The sequence below is a fragment of the Myxocyprinus asiaticus genome, chromosome 27, assembly GCF_019703515.2.
Source record: "Myxocyprinus asiaticus isolate MX2 ecotype Aquarium Trade chromosome 27, UBuf_Myxa_2, whole genome shotgun sequence".
Taxonomy (NCBI): Eukaryota; Metazoa; Chordata; class Actinopteri; order Cypriniformes; family Catostomidae; genus Myxocyprinus; species Myxocyprinus asiaticus.
In genome coordinates this window covers 5,042,891-5,067,872 of record NC_059370.1, presented here as the reverse complement: position 1 = coordinate 5,067,872, position 24,982 = coordinate 5,042,891, and the positions used below count along the sequence as shown (strand labels likewise).

At 39.5% G+C, this 24,982-nt stretch overlaps 1 protein-coding gene across 2 annotated transcripts in view; it reads left to right on the top strand.

The window, feature by feature from the left end:
• gabra4 (gamma-aminobutyric acid type A receptor subunit alpha4) overlaps nt 1–24,982 on the top strand; it is a 58,205-nt gene that overhangs the window by 970 nt on the left and 32,253 nt on the right. The window contains exons 3-6 of one of the 2 annotated variants that reach the window (XM_051658566.1): nt 7,954–8,021; nt 9,986–10,206; nt 12,851–12,933; nt 24,309–24,452. In XM_051658566.1, coding sequence (XP_051514526.1) covers nt 7,954–8,021; nt 9,986–10,206; nt 12,851–12,933; nt 24,309–24,452 — 516 coding nt within the window. The remainder of the gene's footprint in view (nt 1–7,953; nt 8,022–9,985; nt 10,207–12,850; nt 12,934–24,308; nt 24,453–24,982) is intronic. The other variant, XM_051658567.1, reaches the window with a different exon arrangement.

Here is a 24,982-nt window from a genome sequence, read left to right as displayed (position 1 = left end):
TGGTGCATTTTGAACGTTAACGCGAGATTGGTTGTGTAATCGGGCTGAGAAAGCCGCTTAATGCACGTTTTAAGTAGGAAGGGAACAGATGTTCTCTTTGTGTGCGTAAACCGCGCTGATTTCCTACCGTCTTCTATCTTTTAAGAGAGTGCGCATAGGCACATAACCTGGTATTGGCAGCTACTGCAAATGATGCGCTGCTATAGTTGGTGGTCAGCAGTGAATGCTTTAGCTCCTGTTTTGTCTACTGTAGCCTTGTGCAACTTCAAAACTAACCCCAATGTGCATAGAAAGTTGAAATGACCCCAAAGCTTTAGATCTGCAATAAATGCACTTCTCTGTAAAAAGCGTGCAATTGTTCCTATTTCGATTTACCTGTAAAAATGATTTGCGTTGGTGTAGTCAGGTAGATTCAGTCATATATATATAGTATATACAGTATAATATATATATATATATATATATATATATATATATATATATATAGTGGCTTAACTAGGGAGGGGGCCCGAGGTTGGAGGGGGCCCGCGACGGCCGACCAAACCTCCGCCTCTCAAATTAATTTATTAGAGATGGTAGCACATTTTTTAAGTTCCCTGACAAAACATTTTCAGGGTTCATTGATAACATTAACAAACATTATTACATAATGCTCAACATCATCAAAGGGCTTTTAAATAATTACAAATGAAGGAAACTTCAATTCATATGTTTTGACTTCCTATAGAATCATATATGAATCTACATGAGCTGCTGATCTATAAATGATTATATAATGTTTATTTATGATTTATTAATGTAAGTTACTATGTGGTGGGGGGGGGGGGGGGGGGACTTCAAGACTCTCTGCAAACGTCATAGCTTCCGCTTTCCCTTTTTATCCTTTCATTTTTATTTATTTTTTTAACCCAAGAAATAAATAATCAAATCACTGTGGATTTCTATGCGTAATTCTGGGATGTGATTGGAGCTCTGGGAATGAACGCTGTTTTTTATGTAACTTTAGTGAAGAGGCAGAGAGCACATCTCACCGTACAGAACAGCACACCCACCTTCACATGACAAGAGCTCTCGAGCGGAGCTGGATCACACTGGAGGGGCTCCATCAGCTCTTACCTAGATGATGTAGGTTCACAGTTCTAGTAGGATCGCATGAGTCGCCCTTGCCAAAGAATATAGTGCTTGAGAGATAATAGATATCATGGCTTAGCTGCCTCTGGTCATTGGCCTAGTTGTTGTGGTCTGAAATAGGTTTGATTGTTGGGCCATAAGAACTTGAATTTGAAGAGATGCACTTCTGACTTTAGTGTACTAGTGGCAAAGTGTGTAATTATATGTTAACATACTGTCCCAGCAACACTGTCAGTGTTACCGAGTGGCATGACGTGGGACTATTTATTTGTCGACAGATAACCATTGGTCAGTGTTCTGGAAACTTGTTGAAAATAATTATTATTTTTGCAATTCTGTCTGTTGACGGTCTTCAGCCCAGGGTAGATGTGATAGGCTCCAGCAACCAATTTGCTGACTCTCATGTTGTTGTGGTTAACAAAAAGAGAAATTATGAAGAATCTCTATGCAGCTTTTCTTATATACACAATTCATAGTAAGGCTCTAAAATTAATATTCAAAGTTCGAATATTCGTCGAATTTAAGATGAAAATGCACATTCGACTGCAAAAATTGTGCATTCCAATTTTAGATATGTGCTTAGCACTGACGATGGCTTAAGGCCTGTTCACACCAAATCCGTGACAATTTTGCGAGATGGAAGGTCTATGTTTGCCGTACAAAGTGTTCATAAACTGCAACTATTTAGTTTAAGCATCTAATTTTTGGGGGTGTGTATCAGCTGCATGTCCAATGCCAGTGTCTTCCGGTTGATTCACTCCACCAATGCGCTGGATTGAGCAGCTGCAGCGACTCTGGAAAAATTACAAAAAGGTCTTATTTCATTGGCCAGTCAGTTTTCATCGCAGTCTGAAGAAAAAAATCTGAACACTCTCCATAAAAAAAACTTTGGATTGACGGCGGGCGATTTGTCAGACCCGATGTGAATAGTGTCATCAGAATCCATTGTTACTGTACAAAAGCTTGTTCGGAACGACCATTCGTACCGAAAAAACGGACTTGAACAGTGTGAACAGGCCTTTAGGTGATGGTCATTGGTCATTGCATCTTACTTTCTTATCCAACATGATCACACGGAAGTCTGTATGTTGCTTCCGAATGTTCCACAACCTGGCATCTGCCCCATCATGCCGAGTTACTGCCAAGCAACAACTCCCATAAGACATTTTTGCATTGGTTCAAACATGTTTACCTTCTCTTGGGATGTGATTGGAAGCGCATTGTTGCACCAGCATTGGAGATCACCTTCTCGTTCCACATTGAAACCTGGAAAGTAATAGTGTTCGCATGCTTCCAATTTCAATAAGGACAGTTAACATCAAGAAAAGTCAAACTACTATTTCCGAATTCACTGTAAGATCAGTCTGTTTTAGCAGCGTCTCGCAGCACAAGGGACCATTCACGCAGAACTGTTTTTGTGTTTGTGTCCATCCGCACTCTTTTCCCATTTTCTATGTTAACATGCGCTATACAGAAGTCTTTGATCGTTGTGCTGTTTTTCAGCATCTCACTTAGGAATGACAGGTATTTGGATACTGTGTAATGTAAAAAGAACATCAACTTTTAAAAGCATGTTTAGACACATGCAATCTGTTATATGCACTGCGCTGCATCTAGCTATTTTAGGACAAGAAAATGACCGGTCTGAACGGCCATTTAGCAGTGCATTTTAAAACGCTGTAACAAGTTAAAAGGAGTCAATTTGGAAAAGCACATCTCAACGTCCCCGCATTGCTTTTCTTTTGCGCTCCGTCTAGCATCCTATTTGAACGGCCCCAATTGTAGCACTGGGCTCAGATACATGCCGTTACTGCGGTGAGACAGAATCTGAGCAGCAAATACTGCTTCACAACCGAGTTCAACCGAATACCACTACTATCTGGGAATATTACTATCATACTGTAATTGGTGAAAAACACTGTGGTACTACCGGTATTTTGAAGCTTGAGTACCATGCTTTACTGTGGCATTGGTATGCTGTGCAACACTACCATAGAACTACCTACTGAAGCATTTATTTTCTTCTTTTACTTTTTTGCCAAAGATTTCAGTATATGAACTGGCTAAAAATCTTTTGATTTTATAATTTTATGCTCTTCAGTTTAAAATGAAGGACATTTTTTTAGGTAGCCCATGTTCTTTGCAATAAACAATAACACGGTGCTGTATGGTTTATACGTATTCACTGTGCCTTGTTTAGACTTCGGAGACAACATCAATTTAAAAATCTGTTGATCACTGACATCTAGTAGTTATTCACACAACTGATATAATGTCTTTATAATTTGAATTTAATTTGAATTTTGAATTTAAGTGAAAAAATCTAATTTTGTTTCTCTTTTTTACAGCCCTAATTCAAAGAGACAAAAGCACTATGAAAGTAGTCCACACTTGTTCTCCATATTTCACGTCTTCTGAAGCTTTGTGTGAGGAACAGACTAAAATTCAAGTCATTATTCACAGGTAATCTTCCCCTTCATCAATGTTCTGAAATCTCATTCAAGATACTGATGTGGCAGTTCAAATATTTAGAATGGAGAATGAGATTTGAGAGCTGATGAGAAAGATTTTCTGTGAAGAACATTTTAAATTTCAGTGTGTTCTTTACACAGAGTTATCATATGGCTTCATTAGACAAGGAATATAGCGCACAAGCTTCTTCCTTTTCTTTTCTTTTTTTTTTCCGCTCATTTTTAGAGTTTGGCAGCTGTAGTCACTATGAACTGTCTTTGTATAGAAAAAAGCTGCATAAAGATTCTTCAAAAATTCTCCTTTTGTGTTCCACAGAAATGTAATAATCCATGTATTCAGAAGAATATGATAGGTGTGGATGAGAAACAGATCAATATTTAAGTCCTTTTTTACTATAAATCTCAACTTTCACTTTCACATTCTTCCTCTTTTGTTTTTGCCGATTTGCATTGTTCATGCATATTGCCACGAACTGGGCAAGGAGGAGAATTTATAGTAAAAAAAAAGGACTTAAATATTGATCTGTTTCTCACCCACGCCTATCATATCACTTCTGAAGACATGGATTAAACCATTGGAGTTTTATGTATTACTTTTATTCTACTTTTATGTGCTTTTAGCAGCTTCAAAGTTTTGGTGACCATTCACTTGTATTGTATGGACCTACAGAGCAGAAATATTCTTCTGAAAATCTCAGTCTTTGTCCAGCAGAAGAAAGTCATACACATCTGGGATGGCATGAGGATGAGTAAATGACGAGAGAATTTTCATTTTTGGGTGAATTAACCCTTTAACTTTCATATGTTTCTCTTAAAATTCCTGAGGTGAAATAAAAATAGACAGAGTTAAGGCAATTGTTGACATACAGTGTGAGTATAGAGCTATACAATTAATGCAGATAGCATAGCGCAGATAATTTGGTCTTGGAAGAGTTATAAGATGATGAGAAATGTTTGAGTTCATTCAGTATTGAAATCTCTGAAGTTTGATCTAACAAATCTGATCGTGAGACATTGTTGAGATCTTTTCTGAAACCCTAGAGGAGATATGTGTGAGGTTACTAGGGTTTATTTCTCAGAAGAAAAATCAGCTTTATGCTGTCTAGAAGAGACAACTGAGATATTCAAGAGGTGTCTCTTGTGATGGTGCTGTGTACTGTACTGAGTGAGATTTTGCTTGTCTTTCATATTTCTGCCGGATTCATGGTTGTCAGCTGTGAAATATGTTTTAAATGTCTTTTAAATGACAGATAATACATTTTCTTTGAGTTGGACTGAAGGCACTTCACTCCCAAGGGATTTACTCCAGCATCCATCAGAGAGTCTCAAGAACATTAGGAGTTCACCTCCCATGAGTTCAACCTATGAGATGTTTCAATGATTAATCATGTGATTTAGAGTTTTGATTTCATTAACGTTAAAGTCAACATGAAATAAAGATTGTATGGTCTTTATTGTGCATGATTAATCAGCGCACATTATTCCAATTTATTCTGGTATGATACGGCCACAATTGAACTGATTTCCAACTGACCCTCTATACATTTTTGTTCTCATTGAATTTCCAGTATGACTCTGAAACATTAATGTCACATTAGGGAAGGAAAATGAGAATGATGTTTTATGTTGACTTGCAAGTAAAGCAAAAAACGCCATCAATTCTGTAAAATGGAATAGTTTCTTTCACATTTAGTAGTGGTCATATAAGTGTATGTCACATATTCCCTGATTTTTTGCTTAGACTTTTATTTTGAAATTCTTGTTTAGTTCCTGTTTCCTGTGTTTTGTAGTCCTTTGTAGTTTCATTTTATGATTGGTTTTCCCCTGATTGTTTTTCCCAGGTGTTCCTCGTTCCCTTGTTTGCCCTTGTGTATTTAAACCCTTGTATCCCTTGGTTTCTTTGTCAGTCTTCACATGTATTGTCATGTTCTGTACCTGGTTCCCTGTGTTTTGTTTTCATTTCATTCTGAGTTACCTTGTTCATCTTTTGTTTACATTAAAAGCTGCATTTAGATCCTCCACCCTCGCCTGCCTCGTTACAGAAAGACTGACCTAAAATGGATTTAGCGGCTCTGCTCCTTAAACAAGGGGACCGTCCAGTTGAGGAGTTTTAGAGCTAGCGAATGTAGTGCACTATCCATACCGCTATCTGTTGGTTTTCTTCTGGTCCGGTCTGAATAGTGCACTGAAGGAACTAATGCCTCCAGCTGATCCTCACTGGACACTCTAATTCTCCAAATATGTGGAGAAGGCTCTGGAACTTTGTGGTTCCCTTTACACAGTGGATTATGATGAACCCCGGGCCAAAACCTGCATCTTCGGCTCCCTTGCTCCATGCCTCCCACGGATCCCTTGCTCCATGCCTCCCACGGATCCCTTGCTCCATAGCCTCCCACGGATCCCTTGCTCCAAGCCTCCCACGGATCCCTTGCTCCAAGCCTCCCACGGATCCCTTGCTCCAAGCCTCCCACGGATCCCTTGCTCCAAGCCTCCCGCGGCCCCTTGCTCCAAGTGGCCCCTTGCTCCAAGACTTTCTCAGCCCCTGTCTCGAATCCTTATATGACCCCTGTCTCCAAGTTGATTTGCCACTGATGTCGGTGCGTAGGGCCATGAAGACCCTACCTCACAAATTGTCAGCACCCATGCCTGCCACGGCCAACGAGCCAGCGCCCGCGCCTGCCACGGCCAACGAGCCAGCGCCCGCGCCTGCCACGGCCAACGAGCCAGCTCCTGCCACGAACCAAGTCTCTGCCTAAGTTCATGACCACGGAGGTCGTTCCCGAGTCTCTGCCAGTGTTCATGACCACAGAGGTTGTCTCCGTGTCTCTGCCAGTGTTTACGACCACAGAGGTCATTCCCAAGTCTCTGCCAGTGTTCACGACCACAGAGGTCGTTCCCGAGTCTCTGCCCATGCCCACGACCACAGAGGTCATTCCCGAGTCTCTTCCCATGTTCACGACCATGGAGGTTGTTTCCTAGTCATCCAGGACTCTTTGTGTCGAGCCTCCCACAGCTCCGCCTTCCATGGCTTCACCCCTCGAGCCTCTCCTGGCTCTGCCCACAGAGTCTTCCATGGCTCCGCCCGCTCCCCCAGAGACTATTCCTCCAGCGGCTCCGCCCGCTCCCCCAGAGACTATTCCTCCAGCGGCTCCGCCCGCTCCCCCAGAGACTATTCCTCCAGCAGCTCCGCCTGCTCCCCCATAGACTCCTCTTCCAGCAGTTCTGTCCACCTTTCCAGAGACTCCTCTTACAGCGGCTCTGCCGCCTGACCCAGTCCCTGTCCTGCGGCTGCCTCCCAGGCCTCCTGACCCAGTCCCTGTCCTGCGGCTGCCTCCCAGGCCTCCTGACCCTGTCTCGGCCCTGCGGCTGCCTCCCAGGCCTCCTGACCCTGTCTCGGCCCTGCGGCTGCCTCCCAGGCCTCCTGACCCTGTCTCGGCCCTGCGGCTGCCTCCCAGGCCTCCTGACCCTGTCTCGGCCTTGTGGCCGCCTCCCAGGCCTCCTTACCCAGTCCCCACCTTGAGGTCATCTCCTTGGTCTCCTGGCCATCTGCCTGATCTGCTCTGGTCTCCTTGGTTTCCTGGCTGTCTGTTTGATCTGCTCTGGTCTCCTGGCCATCTGCCTGATCTGCTCTGGTCTCCTTGGTCTCCTGGCCATCCGTCTGATCTGCTCTGGTCTCCTTGGTCCTCACTCCCACCGGCTCTTCCTCGGTCTTCCGAGCCCCCAGCTCCACCTCAGCCCTCTGAACCTCTGGCTCCAGCTTGGTCCTCCGAGACTGCAGTGTCACCCTGGCTCTCCATTCCACAGGCTCTGCCTTGGTCTCAAGCCTCCCTGTCTTTGCCTTGTTCCTCTGCTCCCCTTGTCCCTTGTGCCCCCTTGAACTGGCTGTTTCCCCTTTCCACCTACACCCCATGGACAATTTTCTTTGTGGAGCGTCTGGAATCTGCTCCTTAATGGGGGGCTCTGTCACGTATTCCCTGTTTTTTGCTTATTTTTATTAAAAGAAAATCTAGTTTAGTTCCTGTTTCCTGTGTTTTGTAGTCCTTTGTAGTTTCATTTTATGATGGTTTTGCCCTGATTGTTTTCCCCAGGTGTTCCTCGTTCCCTTGTTTGCCCTTGTGTATTTAAGCCCTTGTTTCCCCTGGTTTCTTTGTCAGTCTTCAAATGTATTCTCATGTCCTGTACCTGGTTCCCTGTGTTTTGTTTTCATTTTATTCTGAGTTACCTTGTTCATCTTTTGTTTACATTTAAAAGCTGCATTTAGATCCTCCATCCTCACCTGCCTCGTTACAGTATGGTTATAGTTTAATGCTGAAACAGTGTTGAGATGCTTACAGTTCTTGTGTCCATTCAGGTCCAGTGACGGAAGTAAAGACAGATATTTACGTCACGAGTTTCGGCCCAGTGTCCGATGTAGAGATGGTGAGTGCTATGAGATATTTGTGATTGTGTGAACAGGTTGGATTGTGGTGGTTTTGAGAGTGTGTGTATGCATGTATGTGTGGGATGTTACAGTTAGTGTACAGGAGCATCTGTTATGTAAGGTGTCATATTTGTCCATATATATATTAGGCAGAATGCCATTTAAATCAATGCGAGGAGCTGTTACCTGCTTAGAGTGAATTAGATACTGTGAGGTACAGTTTCAAAATTGACATTTGTTATTGAATCAACAGTTTTGGCAGGGATAATACTCTGGGAACAACTTAGGCTTCAGCACTTCGCTCATGTGCATAACTGTGACCAACTCTCTAGTATCTGCCTCATATTGCAACTGCTACACTTATTTGAATGTGTTCAAGGAATAGTTTATCCAAAAATGTTGACTGGCATATTTTTCTGAACCCATCAAATTTAATGTATTTTTGAATCACAAAAGAAGATATTTTGCAGAATGTACTGACTGTTTTTTCCTCACAGTGAAAGTCCTGCTCCAAAGATGACAAAAAAACACCATAAAACAATTTATCGCTCTATTCCAAGTCTTCTGAATCCAAATGTTCCCCTCCGTCTTAGCTCTCAAATGTCCTTAGTGCTTACGTACTTTCAAATATGTTGCGACAGGACACATCAAAGCATGTTTGACATCAATAATCATTATTGACACAAGAATCAATAAAATCTGGCTTCATTTAACTTGCCAAATCTTGACATGCCATATTTAAGTGTGTACACATGAATGAGATTTGAGATCTACGGTGGGGGAAGATTTTCAGTTTTTCAGTCAGAACGTTCTGGAAAACTTCTTTTGTGTTTCATTTGAGTTACGGGAAGCATATGGCTTTGGTGAGTAAATACTGACATCATTTTCATTTTGGGTGAATAGAGTAAATCTTATTATTTATTTATTTAGTTAGCTATTTCTTACTTTAAGGATTAAAGGGCAACCATGAGAGGAAGCATTTATTTGTCTACCTGTCAGTATTGTCATTAACAAAAACAAAAAACAAACAAAACAAAAATGTCCATGAATCGACTGAAATTATTTTCTTATTGAAAGTAATTAAATTATTCACATATATCAATATTTTCTGAGAAAGAGCCCAAATAACAATTTGTTAAATAGTGTGTGTGTGTGCGCGTGTGTGTGCGCGTGTGTGTGCGCGTGTGTGTGCGCGTGTGTGTGCGCGTGTGTGTGCGCGTGTGTGTGCGCGCGTGTGCGCGTCTATACAATATAGATAGATAGAAAAAAAATGTAAATACACAAAACAAATTTCTAGGGCTGTCAATCGATTTGATTTTTTTTAATCAAATGAATTGCATGTGATTATTGAATTAAATTAATCATATATATCAATATTTGCTGAGAAAGACCCCAAATATTTCAAATAATTCAGACTGTAAAACTAACTAATACAAATTTGTGAACCACAAATTAAAAAATGATCATACATTAAGTTTATGACACAGTGTATTATAAAATTTAAAACCTTTATAAACTGCCTTTTATTAAAAATAAAAATGCCACTGAATAGTAATAACACTAAAAGCTCTGGGAAATGTAGCAGATTTAATGAGTTCAGTTAACGCATTAACTTCGGTAGCTTTAAAATACTGAATATACTGACAAACTAAACTGAAACTAACAGTAATAACAAAAACGTATCTAAATTGGAAGGACAAATTGTAATTAAAATAAAATGAAAAATTCAAAACTATAATAAATCTGGACTTGGATGGTGTTTGAATTATTTTTTTATTTATTTTTGTGACAGTGACAGCTTTGTCTCTTGTTGGATCTGAGAGACTGGTGTTACCTGTGTGCTGTTTACTTCTCTATATTCTGTATGTTTTCTGTCATGAGTACAGGTTACATTTTGTGCTGTTTTTGAATCGGGTAGCTGGTCTGGACTGTGTACAACACTTCCATATCTGTTTTCTTTCAGGAGTACACAATGGACGTGTTCTTCCGCCAGACATGGGTGGACAGACGGTTAAAGTATGATGGTCCGGTGGAAATCCTACGACTAAATAATCTGATGGTGACTAAAGTCTGGACCCCCGACACTTTCTTCAGGAACGGCAAAAGATCCGTGGCTCACAACATGACGGCACCCAACAGACTCTTCCGGATCATGAAAAACGGCACCATCCTGTACACCATGAGGTACACATAAAAGAGACTGAATGACTATGCAGGGCCAGCCTATGGTTTGTGGGGCCCTAGGCGAAATCATGAAAATTGGCCCCACCAGTGTAAATATTGTCATAACCTTAAAACATCCATAGAACCACTGCAAACATGACGAGTGGGTTTTATTTTATTTTATTTTTTTAAAGAGAAAGCACAAAAAAAAAAAAATTTGTCACTCTATATAGTTTGGTAGATGACAAATAACCAAGAACTTCTTTTTTTCCCAACATGAAGATGTTAGGTTAAAATCTAAATTAATGTATAAGGTAATGTGTGCATTTTAGGTGCTGTGACAAGTCAGCATTTCTTCACTATTTCAAGTTTTCCACCAATTTAATCACCTTCATACTTTTTTATTTATTAATTTTTTTAGAATTACAAATAAACTAGTTTCTCAAATAATACAAGTCACGGAAACTGCAAGTATAATAACTACAGGGTAACACTTTACAATGATGTTCTATTTGTTAATATTTTAATAAATGCATTAGGTATCATTAACAATGAATAATATATTTTTTTACAGCATTTATTAATCTTGATTAAAGTTTGTTTATAAAAATATAAGAAATACAGTTGTTTATTGTTTGTTCATGTTGGTTCATATTTAATGTTAACAGAGTATACAACTTTTAAAGTTAAAAATGCATTAGGTTATGTAGAAATAAACATTAACCAAGATTATGTATTGTTCATTGTTAGTTCATGTTAACAAAAACAACAATATTGTAAAGTGTTACCCATTACAGTATACAAGATAAGAAAATGTTGTTTAAAAGTCACACACATGCTTGAAATTATGTCAACTACCCACCTAACTATGTGTAAATGTTTATTTAGTGCAACAAAATCGACAGAAAAAAAAAGTGATTTAAAACATCAGTGAAAATCAGGTAGCTACAGCAATGTGGGGAAACATAATGTAGGCCTGTAAATAAAATAGCATATTTTAAATACGTCCTAAAAATACCACCTCAAAAAATATGTGTGTGTGTGTGTATGTATGTGTGTGTGTGTGTATATATATATATATATATATATATATATACATACACAAGTAAACATACCTCTTAAAGCACATATATTTACATATAGGACACCTTGGTTATTTTACTGATTAATTGTTCATATTTTCACTTTGTGTGAGTTTTATGCATTTTTATGTTGGCAGTGTCTGAATTCCTTCCCCAGATTATTCTTGACCAAACGTGACAAGCTCTTTGCTTTTGACATGAACTGTTTCTTAAATCCGTTGAACAAAGTACATAAGCCTCAAAGACTCAAATAGCCACAAAAAATATTTTTCGTTCCTTATTTTTTGCATTTCTCTCAGGCGTGAGCATTATTCAGCAAGGTGTGTGATCTGATAAGCGGAGCTCAACTCCCCGTAATGCATTGCGATATGAATAAATTATGCAAATTACTGTGTACTGCACATAGCTTTAATGTTTGCTGATTTTATATACACTGCTGTTATTTTAATTGTTGCAACTTTCAGTTATTTGTCGTTTGGTGATTATTCAGAGCTCATCTTATACTTAATATATTGTTTTTGGTGATCACCAAATGATCACCATTGTGATTTGTATGGTAAATGATGTGGTCTGCTCGCGGTTGTTGCAATGCTTATTCTGTGGACTACTTGAAACCACAGAGGATTTCAAAATAAGTTATTTATAGTTCTCAACATATTCAAGACATGAACAGGAGCTATGTTTTGCAAGGCCCCCCAGAAATGTAGGGGCCCTAGGATGGGCCGGCTCTGCTACTATGGCAGGCTATTTGATGGTGGGTGACCATAATTGCCCTACATATTTTGCTAGTTCTAGAGCAACATTCCTGGCCAAAAAACAAAGACCTAACACTATCCTCAACCCAAATCATCACTACCCCTAAAATGATTGGTTAAAATGCAGGTTATCAGGCCAAGCTGGTCTACAATACCAGAGAAGAGCTATCCATTAGCATTCCCATTTATCTCAATGTCAGTTGCTAAGCTGGTGCACGCAGCCCTGGCATTTCAAGACTTGCTTGTTGCCATCTTTGTTTGTCAGAATACACATCTAGTTTTTTTTGGCAGCATCATGGTGTAATTCTGGCATCTAATTGCCGAAGCTAACCAACCAAATACGAACTCCTTGACCCTATTATTAAACTTTCAGTAACATCAGAGGGAAATTATAGGTTGACAAGAATGTTTCTAAGCCCCTTCCCCAACAATGACCCTAACTACATCATCAAATTGATTAATATGAATGTTTTTCCAGTTAAAACAAGCATGTTGATCCAGGAGCATGTTTTCCTTGGTAGGGCATGTTCCTGGAACAACATTCCTATCATCCAATTGGATTTCTGGGTTAGATTAAAGGGTTAGAGGGTAAGGGTTATGGGCTTATTCACCATTCTTTTTAACCGGTAGGGGTAGGCTATGGTCAGGGTCAGGGGTAGGGACCGGGTTTGGACCATGTTTCTTGTACAGAAACATTGAATTCTATTACAGGACCAGTAAAAGCTGCTGATCCAGGAATACGTCGTACTTGGCAAAATCACAGTGATTATTGGCAGACATCAAATCCTCACCATGTTTAATAATTTTTGTGTGTTTTTTTTTCCACAGGTTGACGATAAGTGCCGAATGCCCAATGAAACTCGTAAATTTTCCGATGGATGGCCACTCCTGCCCGCTTAAGTTCGGCAGCTGTGAGGATTATTTTTTATCTATGCTTATTCTTAAGAGCCTTAACCAATTTTCACCCGCCAAAACTAAGAATGATTTGAGGATTTGAGTCAAGGAAAGACTGGAAAATGACAGTGTATTGAAATGAAGTAAAGAACATTACTTGAACCGCCTCATGAATACGACTTAAATAATCCTTGCTTTTAAAAGGGATTTATCTTCTCCTTATTGCCGGATGACTAAACAACTCATACAGTAAACAGAATAGATTTAGTTTTCTGGGGATTTTATGGTTTGAGTTTTGAAGGAATGGAGGCCAATTAAGCATAACTTGTGAAGTTATGAAATTGTTTAGAATAATGGTAACACTTTACAATGAGGTTCCATTTGTTAACATTAGTTAACAACATTAGTTAACATAAACTAACAATGAACAATACTTTAAAGCATTTAATAATCTTTGTTCATGTTAATTTCAACATATATTAATACATCGTTAAAATAATTTTTTTTATTTATTAACATTAGTAAATGCACTATGAACTAACATGAATTAACCATAAACAATTGTATTTTTATTAATTAACATTGACAAAGATTTATAAACGTTGTTAAAAAGATATTGTTCATTGTAAGTTCTTTATACCTAATGCATTATCTAATGTTAACGAATTTAACCTTTTTGTAAAGTGTTACCAAAATATTTTATGCACCAGTTATCGGTGGTCCTGTAATCTCATTGTATACGCAGCATTCCAAGAGTGCTGATATTGTGTATAAAAGCACTGGGGCGCTTCAAGTTTGCATCAGTCTGCTTGTTGGTGTTCGTGGTATTCCAGATTAGCTGCCAATCTGTGTGTTGCTCAGCATCACGCAACAGTTGATTCTGCTGTTGTTTCGTTTGGAACTATTTTTGTTAGACGAGCAACAATTTTACTTGCTTTACTCGCAATTTGTGCAAAAGTGAATAAAAGTTGTTGTAGCGCCTCTCATGTCATTTCACAAGGAAGCTGCTGCGAAAAGTATAATACAACAAACCACGTAAAAATCATTTTGCAAAACTATAGGTATAGTAAGGTGACTCTTTGAGACCAGATTGATTGAAATACTCACAGCACATTGAATTGTGAGCAGTTAATGAATAAGATGCATGTTGTTGCATTGAAATACTGTGTGCAAAAGCGACTCAACTATTTAGTAAATATGCTCATAGATTTATTTTTGGCAGAGGGTATTTGCACTAAGTGCAAATAGCGAAAACATACTTTCTACACCCCTGATTAAATTCTAACATACAGTATATGGGCATCACTGCAGTGTGTAGAGTCCCACATAAACTCTACACCAAACCCTAACCTTCGCTTACAAAAATTAGCCATTGTTTTACTACAGTAACCATAGTATCACCATATTACTTTAGTAACACCATGATTAATTGCATTAAAACTAAGGCTTCTGCCAAAAAATATACAATATTACTATAGTAAAACCATGGTTTATTTTACCTAGATCAAATCTTTCTCTCAACTCCCCGACCTCCACCGTGAACAAATCACTATGAGGAAATCATCCTTTATAAAAAAAAAAATGATTTATTACAAGTAGTAATAAAGGAAACTTTAAGAGTGGAGACAGGAAAGAGGATGGGAAAAAGTGGGACAAAAGGTGAAATCTAACCCGGGTCATCCGCACAAGAAAATCACATCCACACCATCGTTACATCGCAAGTTACTGTAGCAACACTTGGGGCGCGGCTTGTCTTTATAAGTGTTTCCACCAGACTATTGGAGTGCAGATAGTCGCGCTGTGTGGCAGTTGCTAGTAACACCTACTGCAAATATTCACTTGTTTATTTTATCATATGTTGGCACACTCCATGTCGAATTCATAACATGATTTTTTTTTTCTCTAGAAAGAAAGTGTAATGATCACCACAGTACCTTTAGAGATCTCAGAAACAACTACTTTCCATGTGGAGAGATTATTTTTCCCTCAGAGTGTGTAAATACAGAATTGGTTCATATTTTAAAAACTGAACAAAATCTCCATATCAGCAGCATCGTTCACAACAGTTGGTCAGCAAAAATGAAAATGAAATCACAAAAAGAAAGTACAGGAAAAGACAGAAAAGAGGGTCTAATCTCAAATGGGAGTATGCGGCCGGTGGGGAGGGCTCTTTTATGGAGGCTGATGGGTGATCTGAAGATATAATCAGTCCAGAAAGCTCCTGCTGGTAGATTGTGACATTGTGATGAAGGACGTTCACAATGTTGTGGTATTTTAGCGGTGGGTGTGTTAATGTGCTGACAGATCACTCTCTCTGTGTCTCTCTATCTTCATTGTCTTCTTATACTTGCCCTCTCTCTTGTCCTGAGGGGGAAGGATCTAGACAGAGCGCTGTTCGTCCCCTGTAGAGAAGAGAAGGTCACCACAGTTTTCCCTTCTGCCCCGGGACAGTTTAGACCTATAACAGCTCTCGTTTTCATTTTACCCTCTTTCCTTTGTGTTCTGACACAGTTTTCTGCTGTTCTCAGCTCTGTTGATCTCATTCTTCTGTATTCGTTTTTTAGTGGTGTTTGCTCAGGCATCACTATTACTATTGCTTATACTTTAGGCTAGGAATGCTAACAAACCCCTTACCCTGCATTAAACTCCAGCCCACATTTGTGTGTTACAGACATGAATGATAGCTCAAATTGTGCAGCTAGTTGTGGAGTGATCAGATTTATGACTCTTGCCTGGAGGATGATATAATGGGGAAAATCATCTCACAGACATACATTGAAGGAGGAACCCAAGCCATATCTAGAGTTCACAGAGACTTGGAGGTGGCATATTTTGTCCTGGACAAGTTGATGATTCTCACAAAACCTGTCAAGACAATGTTATGGTCATATTTAAACCCAAGTCAATAATAATAATAAAAACAAATAATAATAATTATTTTTCATAAAAAAAAATAAGCCAATATTTAGGATCATTAATATTATTTGCATTGTAACATTACTGTATTTTCAGAACACTTAAACACATTTTAACCTCCATATTGCATTGCTCTAACATGTTTGGACTTTTAACATTTACTTGCCCCATTGTTTTCAATGATGATTCTTATTACTGTAACATGGTAATTTTTTTTTGACTGTATTATAAATATAAAAAAGATGTTATACAATTTATCAGTTTATTAATTATCATTTATTAAAATCAGCAAAAGTAAAAAAAAGTAGTACTATGATACATTTAAATATCTTTTTTTTTTTTTTTACATTGTGGTAATGAGAATATCATAATGAAAATCTTTTGAGAGTTTGTAAGGAGTATTTGCTGAGATGAGACGGGAGACGTTGGATCCAATTGCAGGCTTTTAATGAAGATGATGAAAGTGAAACAAAAACATGAACTGACAAAGAGGGAACAAAACTAGAGGGTATTTATACACACACAAGGGCTATTAAGGGAATGGAGAACAGGTGAGAACAATGGGGAACAGATGGCAGTGATGAGGGTAGTGCATTATGGGAAATGTAGTCCGGGGGAAACAGAACACAGAGGACAAAAACCACTTCAAAATAAGAGTCCTTGGAAACACGAGGGAAGCACTGTGACATAACCCCCCCCCCCCCTTAAGGGGCAACTCCTGGCTTTAGGAAGGGAACGGGGTTCGGCGGTCTGCCTGCAGGAGGTGGAAACTTAGGGAGTGGAGCCATAGGTGGATCCAGAGGTGGAGCAGCAGGGGTAGGGACTTGAGATCCCAATGGCAGAGCTGGAGATGGGTCCGGAGACGGAACGGGCAGAGCAGTCGAAGGAGGAGTCACAGGATGAAAAGCAGGCGGAGCCACAGGAAGAGCCGGAGTTTGAGAGTCAAGAGGTGGAGTTGCTGGAGGATCAAAAGCTGGACACTCAGGAGAAGGACCCGGAATGGGGTTGGGCAGAGCCACAGGAGGATGGAGGATATGGGTCTTGAGGAGGAACCGGAGGTGGAGCAGGTGGAGCCACAAGAGGATCGGGGATTTGAGAATCAAGAGGTGGAGATAGTGGTGGAGTGGGCTGAACCATAGGAGGTGGAGTTTCAGGGGGTGAGGGTGGAGCCATGGAAGATTCTGAGGGTAGAGCCGAGGGAGGCTTGAAGGCAGGCAGAGCCAAGAGAGGCCTGAGGGGTGGAGCCATGGAAGACTTTGAGGGCGGAGCTGTTAGTGACTGGGAACTGACCTCCGTGGTCGTGAGCCCTGGCAGCCAATGGGGAACGATCTCCGTGGTCGGAAGCCCTGGCAGCCACTGGGGAATGACCTCCGTGGTCGGGAGCCCTGGCAGCCACTGGGGAGCAGGAGCCCTTCTTCTCCTTCTCCGCTTCCGGACTACCATGAGCACAGCTGTGGGAGGCTCGAAGGGCGGAGCCGTGGTGGCCTCCCCCGAAAATTCCACTAGGGCTGAAACAGGCGTGAATGCTGGCTCATTGTTCGTGGCAGGCACGGGCGCTGGCTCGTTGGTCGAGGGAGGCTTGGAGCAAGGAGCCGTGGATGCAGGTTTTGGCCCGGGGTTCCCGCCATAATCCACTGTGAAAGGGGAACTGCAAAGTTCCAGAGCCTTCTCCACATACTCACAGAATGTCCAGTGAGGATCAGCCAGAGGCATCAGTTCCTTCAGTGCACTATTCAGACCGGTCCGGAAGAAAACCACCAGAGAGCGGTCAGGATAGTGCACTAAATTCGCTAGTTTTAAAAACTCATGGACGTGATCCTCAACTGGACGGTCCCCTTGCTTGAGAAGAAGAATTCTGACAGCCGCTAGATCCATGTTGGTCAGTTCTTCTGTAAGGAGTAGTTGCTGAGATAAGACGGGAGATGTTGGATCTAATTGCAGGCTTTTAATGAAGATGATGAAAGTGAAACAAACAAACATTAACTCAAATAACAACAAACAAGAACTGATAAAGAGGGAACAAAACTAGAAGGTATTTATACACACACAAGGGCTAATGAGGGAATGGAGAACAGATGAGAACAATGGGGAATAGATGGCAGTGATGAGGGCAGTGCATTACGGGAAATGTAGTCCAGGGGGAAAAAGAAGACAGAGGACAAAAACCACTTCAAAATTAAAAAAAGAGTCCTTGGAAACACGAGGGAAACACACTGTGACAGAGCTGGGGGATTAAATGTGTGTAACTGCCATGGAAATAATGTCACAATTAAAAAAAAAAAATCTTAATGGCCCTAAAAATAAGCTTCAGTGTAATTTTTTTTAAATATAATTTCCTCTTTGTTTCTTTTGATTTTGGAGTAAAATGGGACCAAAAATGGGTTCTTCTTGAAAGGTTTTTGTGAGAATCATGTACTGAAATTGAACCTTGTGTTTCATTGCTACCTTAAATATTTTAATGTAAAATCAAAGTGGTGCCAAACGTACAACTTGTAGTATTATTGTAAGATCATTGCACTTTTTCAACCACTTTTAATTCATTTAATGGGGCACTCAGTAACTTTTTTGATTGTGTAATCTTGGATTTACAGTGATACCTAGCGGCGTTGATGCAGCATTCAGAATCAATCATTCAAAATCATTATTTTTCAGTTACGGAGGCCATTGTAGAAATTCACTATTCACAGTGAGTCATGATTCATTTAATCCATGAGTGAAAGTGTCCAATAACAGGGCAGTTTCTGAGATTAAGCGAGTAGTATTCAGCTGGTTATGTGATTCTAAAACTGCAGCCCCCATGAGGGCACCCCCGCCCCATGTAGGATAAAACAGCATTTTATAAGGTTACTGATACTGATTACTGAAGTCTTTATCTCATGTGAGTGGTCATGATTTTATACATATGTTTAAAAATTACTATTCATTTCTTTTAGGGTACAACTTTTTAATGAGGGAAAAAATGCACCTTTAATATAATTACTGATAAAGAAACTCTGAAACGTTCAAATATTCAAAACACCTTAGCAGCTGCATAGCAACACACTGGCAACCACCCACAACACCCTAAAACTGTGTCTGCAACTTTTGCAATGGCAAACACCACTCATGTTTTCTTCAGAAAATGAAAAGATCTAGTTTATAATCATTTGCGGTGTTCAAGAACCTAGCCAGCTGCATATGGAAGCAGTATTTTAAGGCATCATAAGCAAACTTCTGACATGTAGACTGCTCCAATTATGGCAGAATAGCTATGCCTTCAAATATACCTGATTTTAGCCCATTTCTAAGACAGGACATATCCTTCATGGTGAAAAATATATAAAAAATTGTGGACAAGCCAAAAGAGAGATGCTGATTATAAATAAGTTCATATTTCATTCAATACTGAAAAGTATAGCTAAAAATAGTTTAATGTAATTAAAAATGTGACAATGGGTCTGTCCCAAAACCTAATGAGTGGCCATGCTACCTACTAACAACGTTCACAGCTTCTATGACATGTAACCTCATTCTGTAAGTAACTAATTTGGACCCTCTACATAGGCAGCAACTCTGTGTACCATATAGCACTTCTCTCACAAGGAGCACAGGAAAGGAGCTTATTTTACCCAATATTTGTGTTTAATGTGTTTCTATGCTTTTTAGAATATCAAGGCATTAGCTTAGCAACGTGCTAATGTCAAACTCCACAGAAATCAATTGTGAGTCGAGTCTGTTGTGCTGACTGCTGTGCGGAGTTGCTGCCTTTGTAGAGAATCCCAAATCGGTCACTTAGGAGGTCCTGTAAGGATGCTGCCTATGTAGGCAGTGAGTCAGCTCAGTTAGAGCAGAGAGTCTTGCTTTACTAAAATGTCTCTTTCTCCCTCTTGGTTTTTATTCAAGATCCCCTGAATAATTCCGTCATGCCCAGCTTGACTTTTGGATCATATGCAGAAAACCTGCTTCTTAGTGTCTCCCTCTCTAACTCTCTCTCCATCTCTATGGGGTTGTTAGTTGGTGTCTTAGAAACCCTTTCACCGCTTTATTTCCCAGAGTGTGGGGGTTCAGAAACAGAGATGGAGAAAGAGACGGCATGGAGGATATACATTTGTGCTCAAAATTTGCATACCCTGGCTGAAATTGAGAAATTTTGGCATTGATTTTGAAAATATGACTGATCATGCAAAAAAACTGTCTATTATTTAAGGATAGTGATCATATGAAGCCATTTATTATTATATAGTTGTTTGGCTCCTTTTTAAATCATAATGATAACAGAAATCACCCAAATGGCCCTGATCAAAAGTTTACATACCCTTGAATGTTTGGCCTTTTACAGACACACAAGGTGACACACACAGGTTTAAATGGCAATTAAAGATTAATTTCCCACACCTGTGGATTTTTAAATTGCAATTAGTGTCTGTGTATAAATAGTCAATGAGTTTGTTAGCTCTCACGTGGATGCACTGAGCAGGCTAGATACTGAGCCATGGGGAGCAGAAAAGAACTATCAAAAGACCTGCGTAACAAGGTAATGGAACTTTATAAAGATGGAAAAGGATATAAAAAGATATCAAAAGCCTTGAAAATGCCAGTCAGTGCTGTTCAATCACTTATTAAGAAGTGGAAAATTCGGGGATCTCTTGATACCAAGCCAAGATCAGGTAGACCAAGAAAGATTTCAGCCACAACTGCAAGAAGAATTGTTCGGGATACAAAGAAAAACCCACAGGTAACCTCAGGATAAATACAGGCTGCTCTGGAAAAAGACGGTGTGGTTGTTTGAAGGAGCACAATACGACGATACTTGAACAAAAATGAGCTGCATGGTCAAGTTGCCAGAAAGAAGCCAATGCCACAAAAAAGCCCAGTTACAATATGCCCGACAACACCTTGACATGCCTCACAGCTTCTGGCACACTGTCATTTGGAGTCACGAGACCAAAATAGAGTTTTATGGTCACAACCATAAGCGCTATGTTTGGAGAGGGGTCAACAAGTATTGTGCAACAAGTATATATTTTATATCCTTTTCCATCTTTATAAAGTTCCATTACCTTGTTACATAGGTCTTTTCACAGTTCTTTTCTGCTCCCCATGGCTCAGTATCTAGAATGCTCAGTGCATCCACGTGAGAGCTAACAAACTCATTGACTCATTACACACAGACACTAATTGTAATTTAAAAAGCCATAGGTGTGGGAAATTAACCTTTAATTGCCATTTAAACCTGTGTGTGTCACCTTGTGTGAATGTAACATGGCTAAACATTCAAGGGTATGTGAACTTTTGATCAGGGCCATTTGGGTGATTTCTGTTACCACTATGATTTAAAAAGGAGCCAAACAACTATGTGATAATAAATGGCTTCATATGATCACTATCCTTAAATAAAAGACAGTTTTTTTTGCATGATCAGTCATATTTTCAAAATCCATGCCAAAATTTCACAATTTCTGCCAGGGTATGCAAACTTTTGAGCACAACTGATATACACTACCAGTCAAAAGTTTTGAAACATTTGACTGAAATGTTTCTGATGATCTTAATAATCTTTTGATCTGAAGATGCATGCATAAATGTTTGAAATTAGTTTTTTAGACAAAGATATAATATAATATAATATATATATATAGAGAGAGAGAGAGAAAGAGATTGTGATGATGTTCTCAAAGGAGGACAGGAGCAGAGGGATCGTGCAGACAGACTCATGGATGTGCAGTCAGTTTCTGCTCAGAGTGTGTTTCTGTTTGATGTATGGATATCTCATCCATAAATGCAATCTGTGTGATTCTAAGTGAGGGAACATTTCATTAGGTCTTTGGCTCACATTTGTGATTGGCCCACGTTGCATAGGACATTGGCAGCTGTGCTGAGAAACACTGGTCATGCTTGGGCCACTTCTCTTCTCTATATACACAACATCACTGGGACCCATCATTCAAGCACATGGTTTCTCTTACCACTGTTACGCTGATGACACGCAACTCTACTTGTCTTTCCAGCCCAACGACACCACAGTGACTGCTCGAATTTCTGCCTGCCTGGCGGACATCTCGGCCTGGATGAAGGAGCACCACCTGCAACTCAACCCAGCCAAGACTGAACTCCTTGTCTTTCCAGCCAACCCTGATGTTGAACACAACATCACCGCGCAGCTGGGTGCAACTACAGTAACGCATTCCAAATCGGTCAGAAATCTAGGGGTAACCATCGACAACAGACTAAATTTCACAGACCACATCTCAAAGACCACAAGATCATGTAGATTTACGCTCTACAATATCAGGAAGATAAGAACCTTCCTCTCTGAACATGCCACACAACTGCTTGTCCAGTCACTTGTCATAACTAGACTGGACTACTGTAACGCTCTCTTTGCAGGCCTCCCTGCATGTGCAACTAGACCCCTCCAAATGATCCAGAATGCAGCAGCACGTCTGGTCTTTAATGAACCAAAGAAAGCACATGTTACACCACTCCTTGTCTCTCTCCACTGGCCACCGGTTGATGCACGTATCAAATTCAATGCTCTGATGCTGGCATACAGAACTGTTACTGGGTCTGCTCCAGCATACCTAAATTCATTTATGCAGAGCTACGTGCCCACTAGAAGTCTGCGGTCGGCTAAGGAACGTTGCATTGTTGTACCAACACAAAGAGGCACCAAAACACTTTCCCGGACTTTCAGCTTCATCATACCACGTTGGTGGAACGACCTTCCCAACTCCATCCGTGAAGCTGACTTAGCTGATCTTTTCCATGAGCACTTAACCAGTCATTAAAAAAATAAAAAATAAAAAATTCTTTATTTATTCTATTTTGAATACTATTATGATGCTAGTGATACTTTGTAATACAGCACTTTTTATACCACTGTCTCCTAAGATGATTCGCTTATGTTTTCCTCTCTTGTAAGTCGCATTGGATAAAAGCGTCTGCCAAATGAATAAATGTAAATGTAAATGGTCATTCAAACCTGATCTCGATGTCTACAGTATATGCAGAGACACGTATAGCTGTTTTATCAGCTTTGGGCAATGACATGTCCTGGGGATTTTTTTTGTTTGTTTGTTTGTTATGAATGTCATTTCCAAGTTTCACTGAATTTGAAACTTCGAAATTTACTTTTGATACTTTTCAAATGTCTTTTATGTACAGATTTGACTGTTTCAGTCTTGTCCCAGACCCAGATTTTCAATATTAAACTATAAAAATCCATTATAAAAATTCAAATTATAATATGTTAAAACTATGATCATCTAAACAAAGAGTAAAATAAACATAAACCATTTGAATATTTATTCTGTAAAAATGATTCCTATCAATTTTTCAAAAATTACGATTGAGGTGTCCACCACACCAAACAATTTTGCTCCTCATAAAGTTTTTTTAAAAGTTAGTGTACTTGTTAATCAAGTCAACAAAAAGTGTCAGTGAAGAGCATGCTTGAGATGAAACATGAGGCAAGTGATGCTTAAAGAAAACAATGAAAATTCAAAGTACATATCAATTTTGAGCAGAATAGTTTCATTGGGCGACATTCCTAATCAAGCTGGAATTTTTCCAAATTATGCAAATAGTGTGAAAATATTATTTCAGTGTATTTAGGATACATAAAATGTTAGCTGTGAAATTAGCCTTAGCAAGACAAAGGAATCAGCCATTTTATTTCAAAAATGTAAAAAGATAAAATTAAAATGGCATTTCCATCGCCATTTCCACTACAGAAATCTTACGAGTTGGCTCATACAAGAACGTACAACTTTTACTCCCAGAGTGAAAAAAATAAATGAACCAACAAACTACAGTATGTTATTAAAATTTTTCCAAAGTTAAACCCCTCACCCAAACCCTTAACCTAACCATGATTTTAATAGGAAAATCACTGTTGTGTACAACATAAGAAAATATCAGGGTCTGGAACGAGACGAGGGAAGCATATTACAGGTTATTGACATACATCATTTGTAGTGCATAAATAAATATGGAATGAGTAACAAAATTTGTTCACTGACATTTCTTATGTAAAATAAAGAGGAGTGACTATTTGCAATAGGTGTAAATAGCACCTACCACACATCACAGCTATTTGCACCCCAATGGTCTAGTGGAAACAAATAAATTGAAAACAAACTACACCTTAAGTGTTGCTGAAATGGTGTAGTGTGTAAAGATGGTGAGCATGTGTATTTTTTGTGCAGTTGGATCCGGGTTCGATCCCCCCTTTTGCCCAAGTTTTTCCCATCCTGTTTCCTGTCTCCACTCTTAATATTACATTTAATACTTGTTATAATAATGAATAAAAATTAATAAAAAGGTTTATTTCCTCAAGTAATTTGGCCATGGTGAAGGTCTGAGAGTTGAGGGAAAGGTAAAAAAAAATGTTTCTTTCAATGGAAACACATATGTCACAGGCATGTTCTGATAAACTGCCATGAATGTCCAAGTCTCTTTAAAGTTCTTGTTATGATGGTTCTCTTTTGTGTGTCAGATGCGTACCCAAAGACTGAGATGATCTACACCTGGACCAAAGGCCCTCAGCATTCAGTGGAGGTCCCACCTGAGTCGTCCAGTCTGGTCCAGTACGACCTGATCGGACAGACTGTGTCCAGTGAGACTGTAAAGTCAATCACAGGTACAGATACACACTCACAATTACACACAAAAACAGTGTTTTATTTGGTGCAGATATTTGCATTATTTAATGTCAACATGAAATCAAAACTGACCCTATTTACTGTCTTAATCCTTAAATGCATGGGTAGTTTAACTATTTGGGCAACCAGATTAACCATACGGGCAACTGGGCACATGCCCAGGGGCACCATGTCCAGGGGGGCACCACCTGAAGGCATTTTTTTAATTTTTATTTCAATGGTCATTAAAGTTTCTGGCATCATGAATCAGGTGTAAATTATCGTCTAGAGGTCTGGACCGCTACCAAAACAGCATGTTGACAGAGCTGCCACGTGGTACCTGTTACTTTCCTCAGCACTGGCCAGGATGGGCCAATCACGGTTGTTTATTATTACTGGATGACAATTTTTACTGTATTTATGCTTACATTAGATACTGCTGAGGTGGGCTTCCATTTACAGGCATGAATCCTTGCAATTACCAGTTTTTATATATATAAAAAATATATACTATCCAGTGTAAAATATC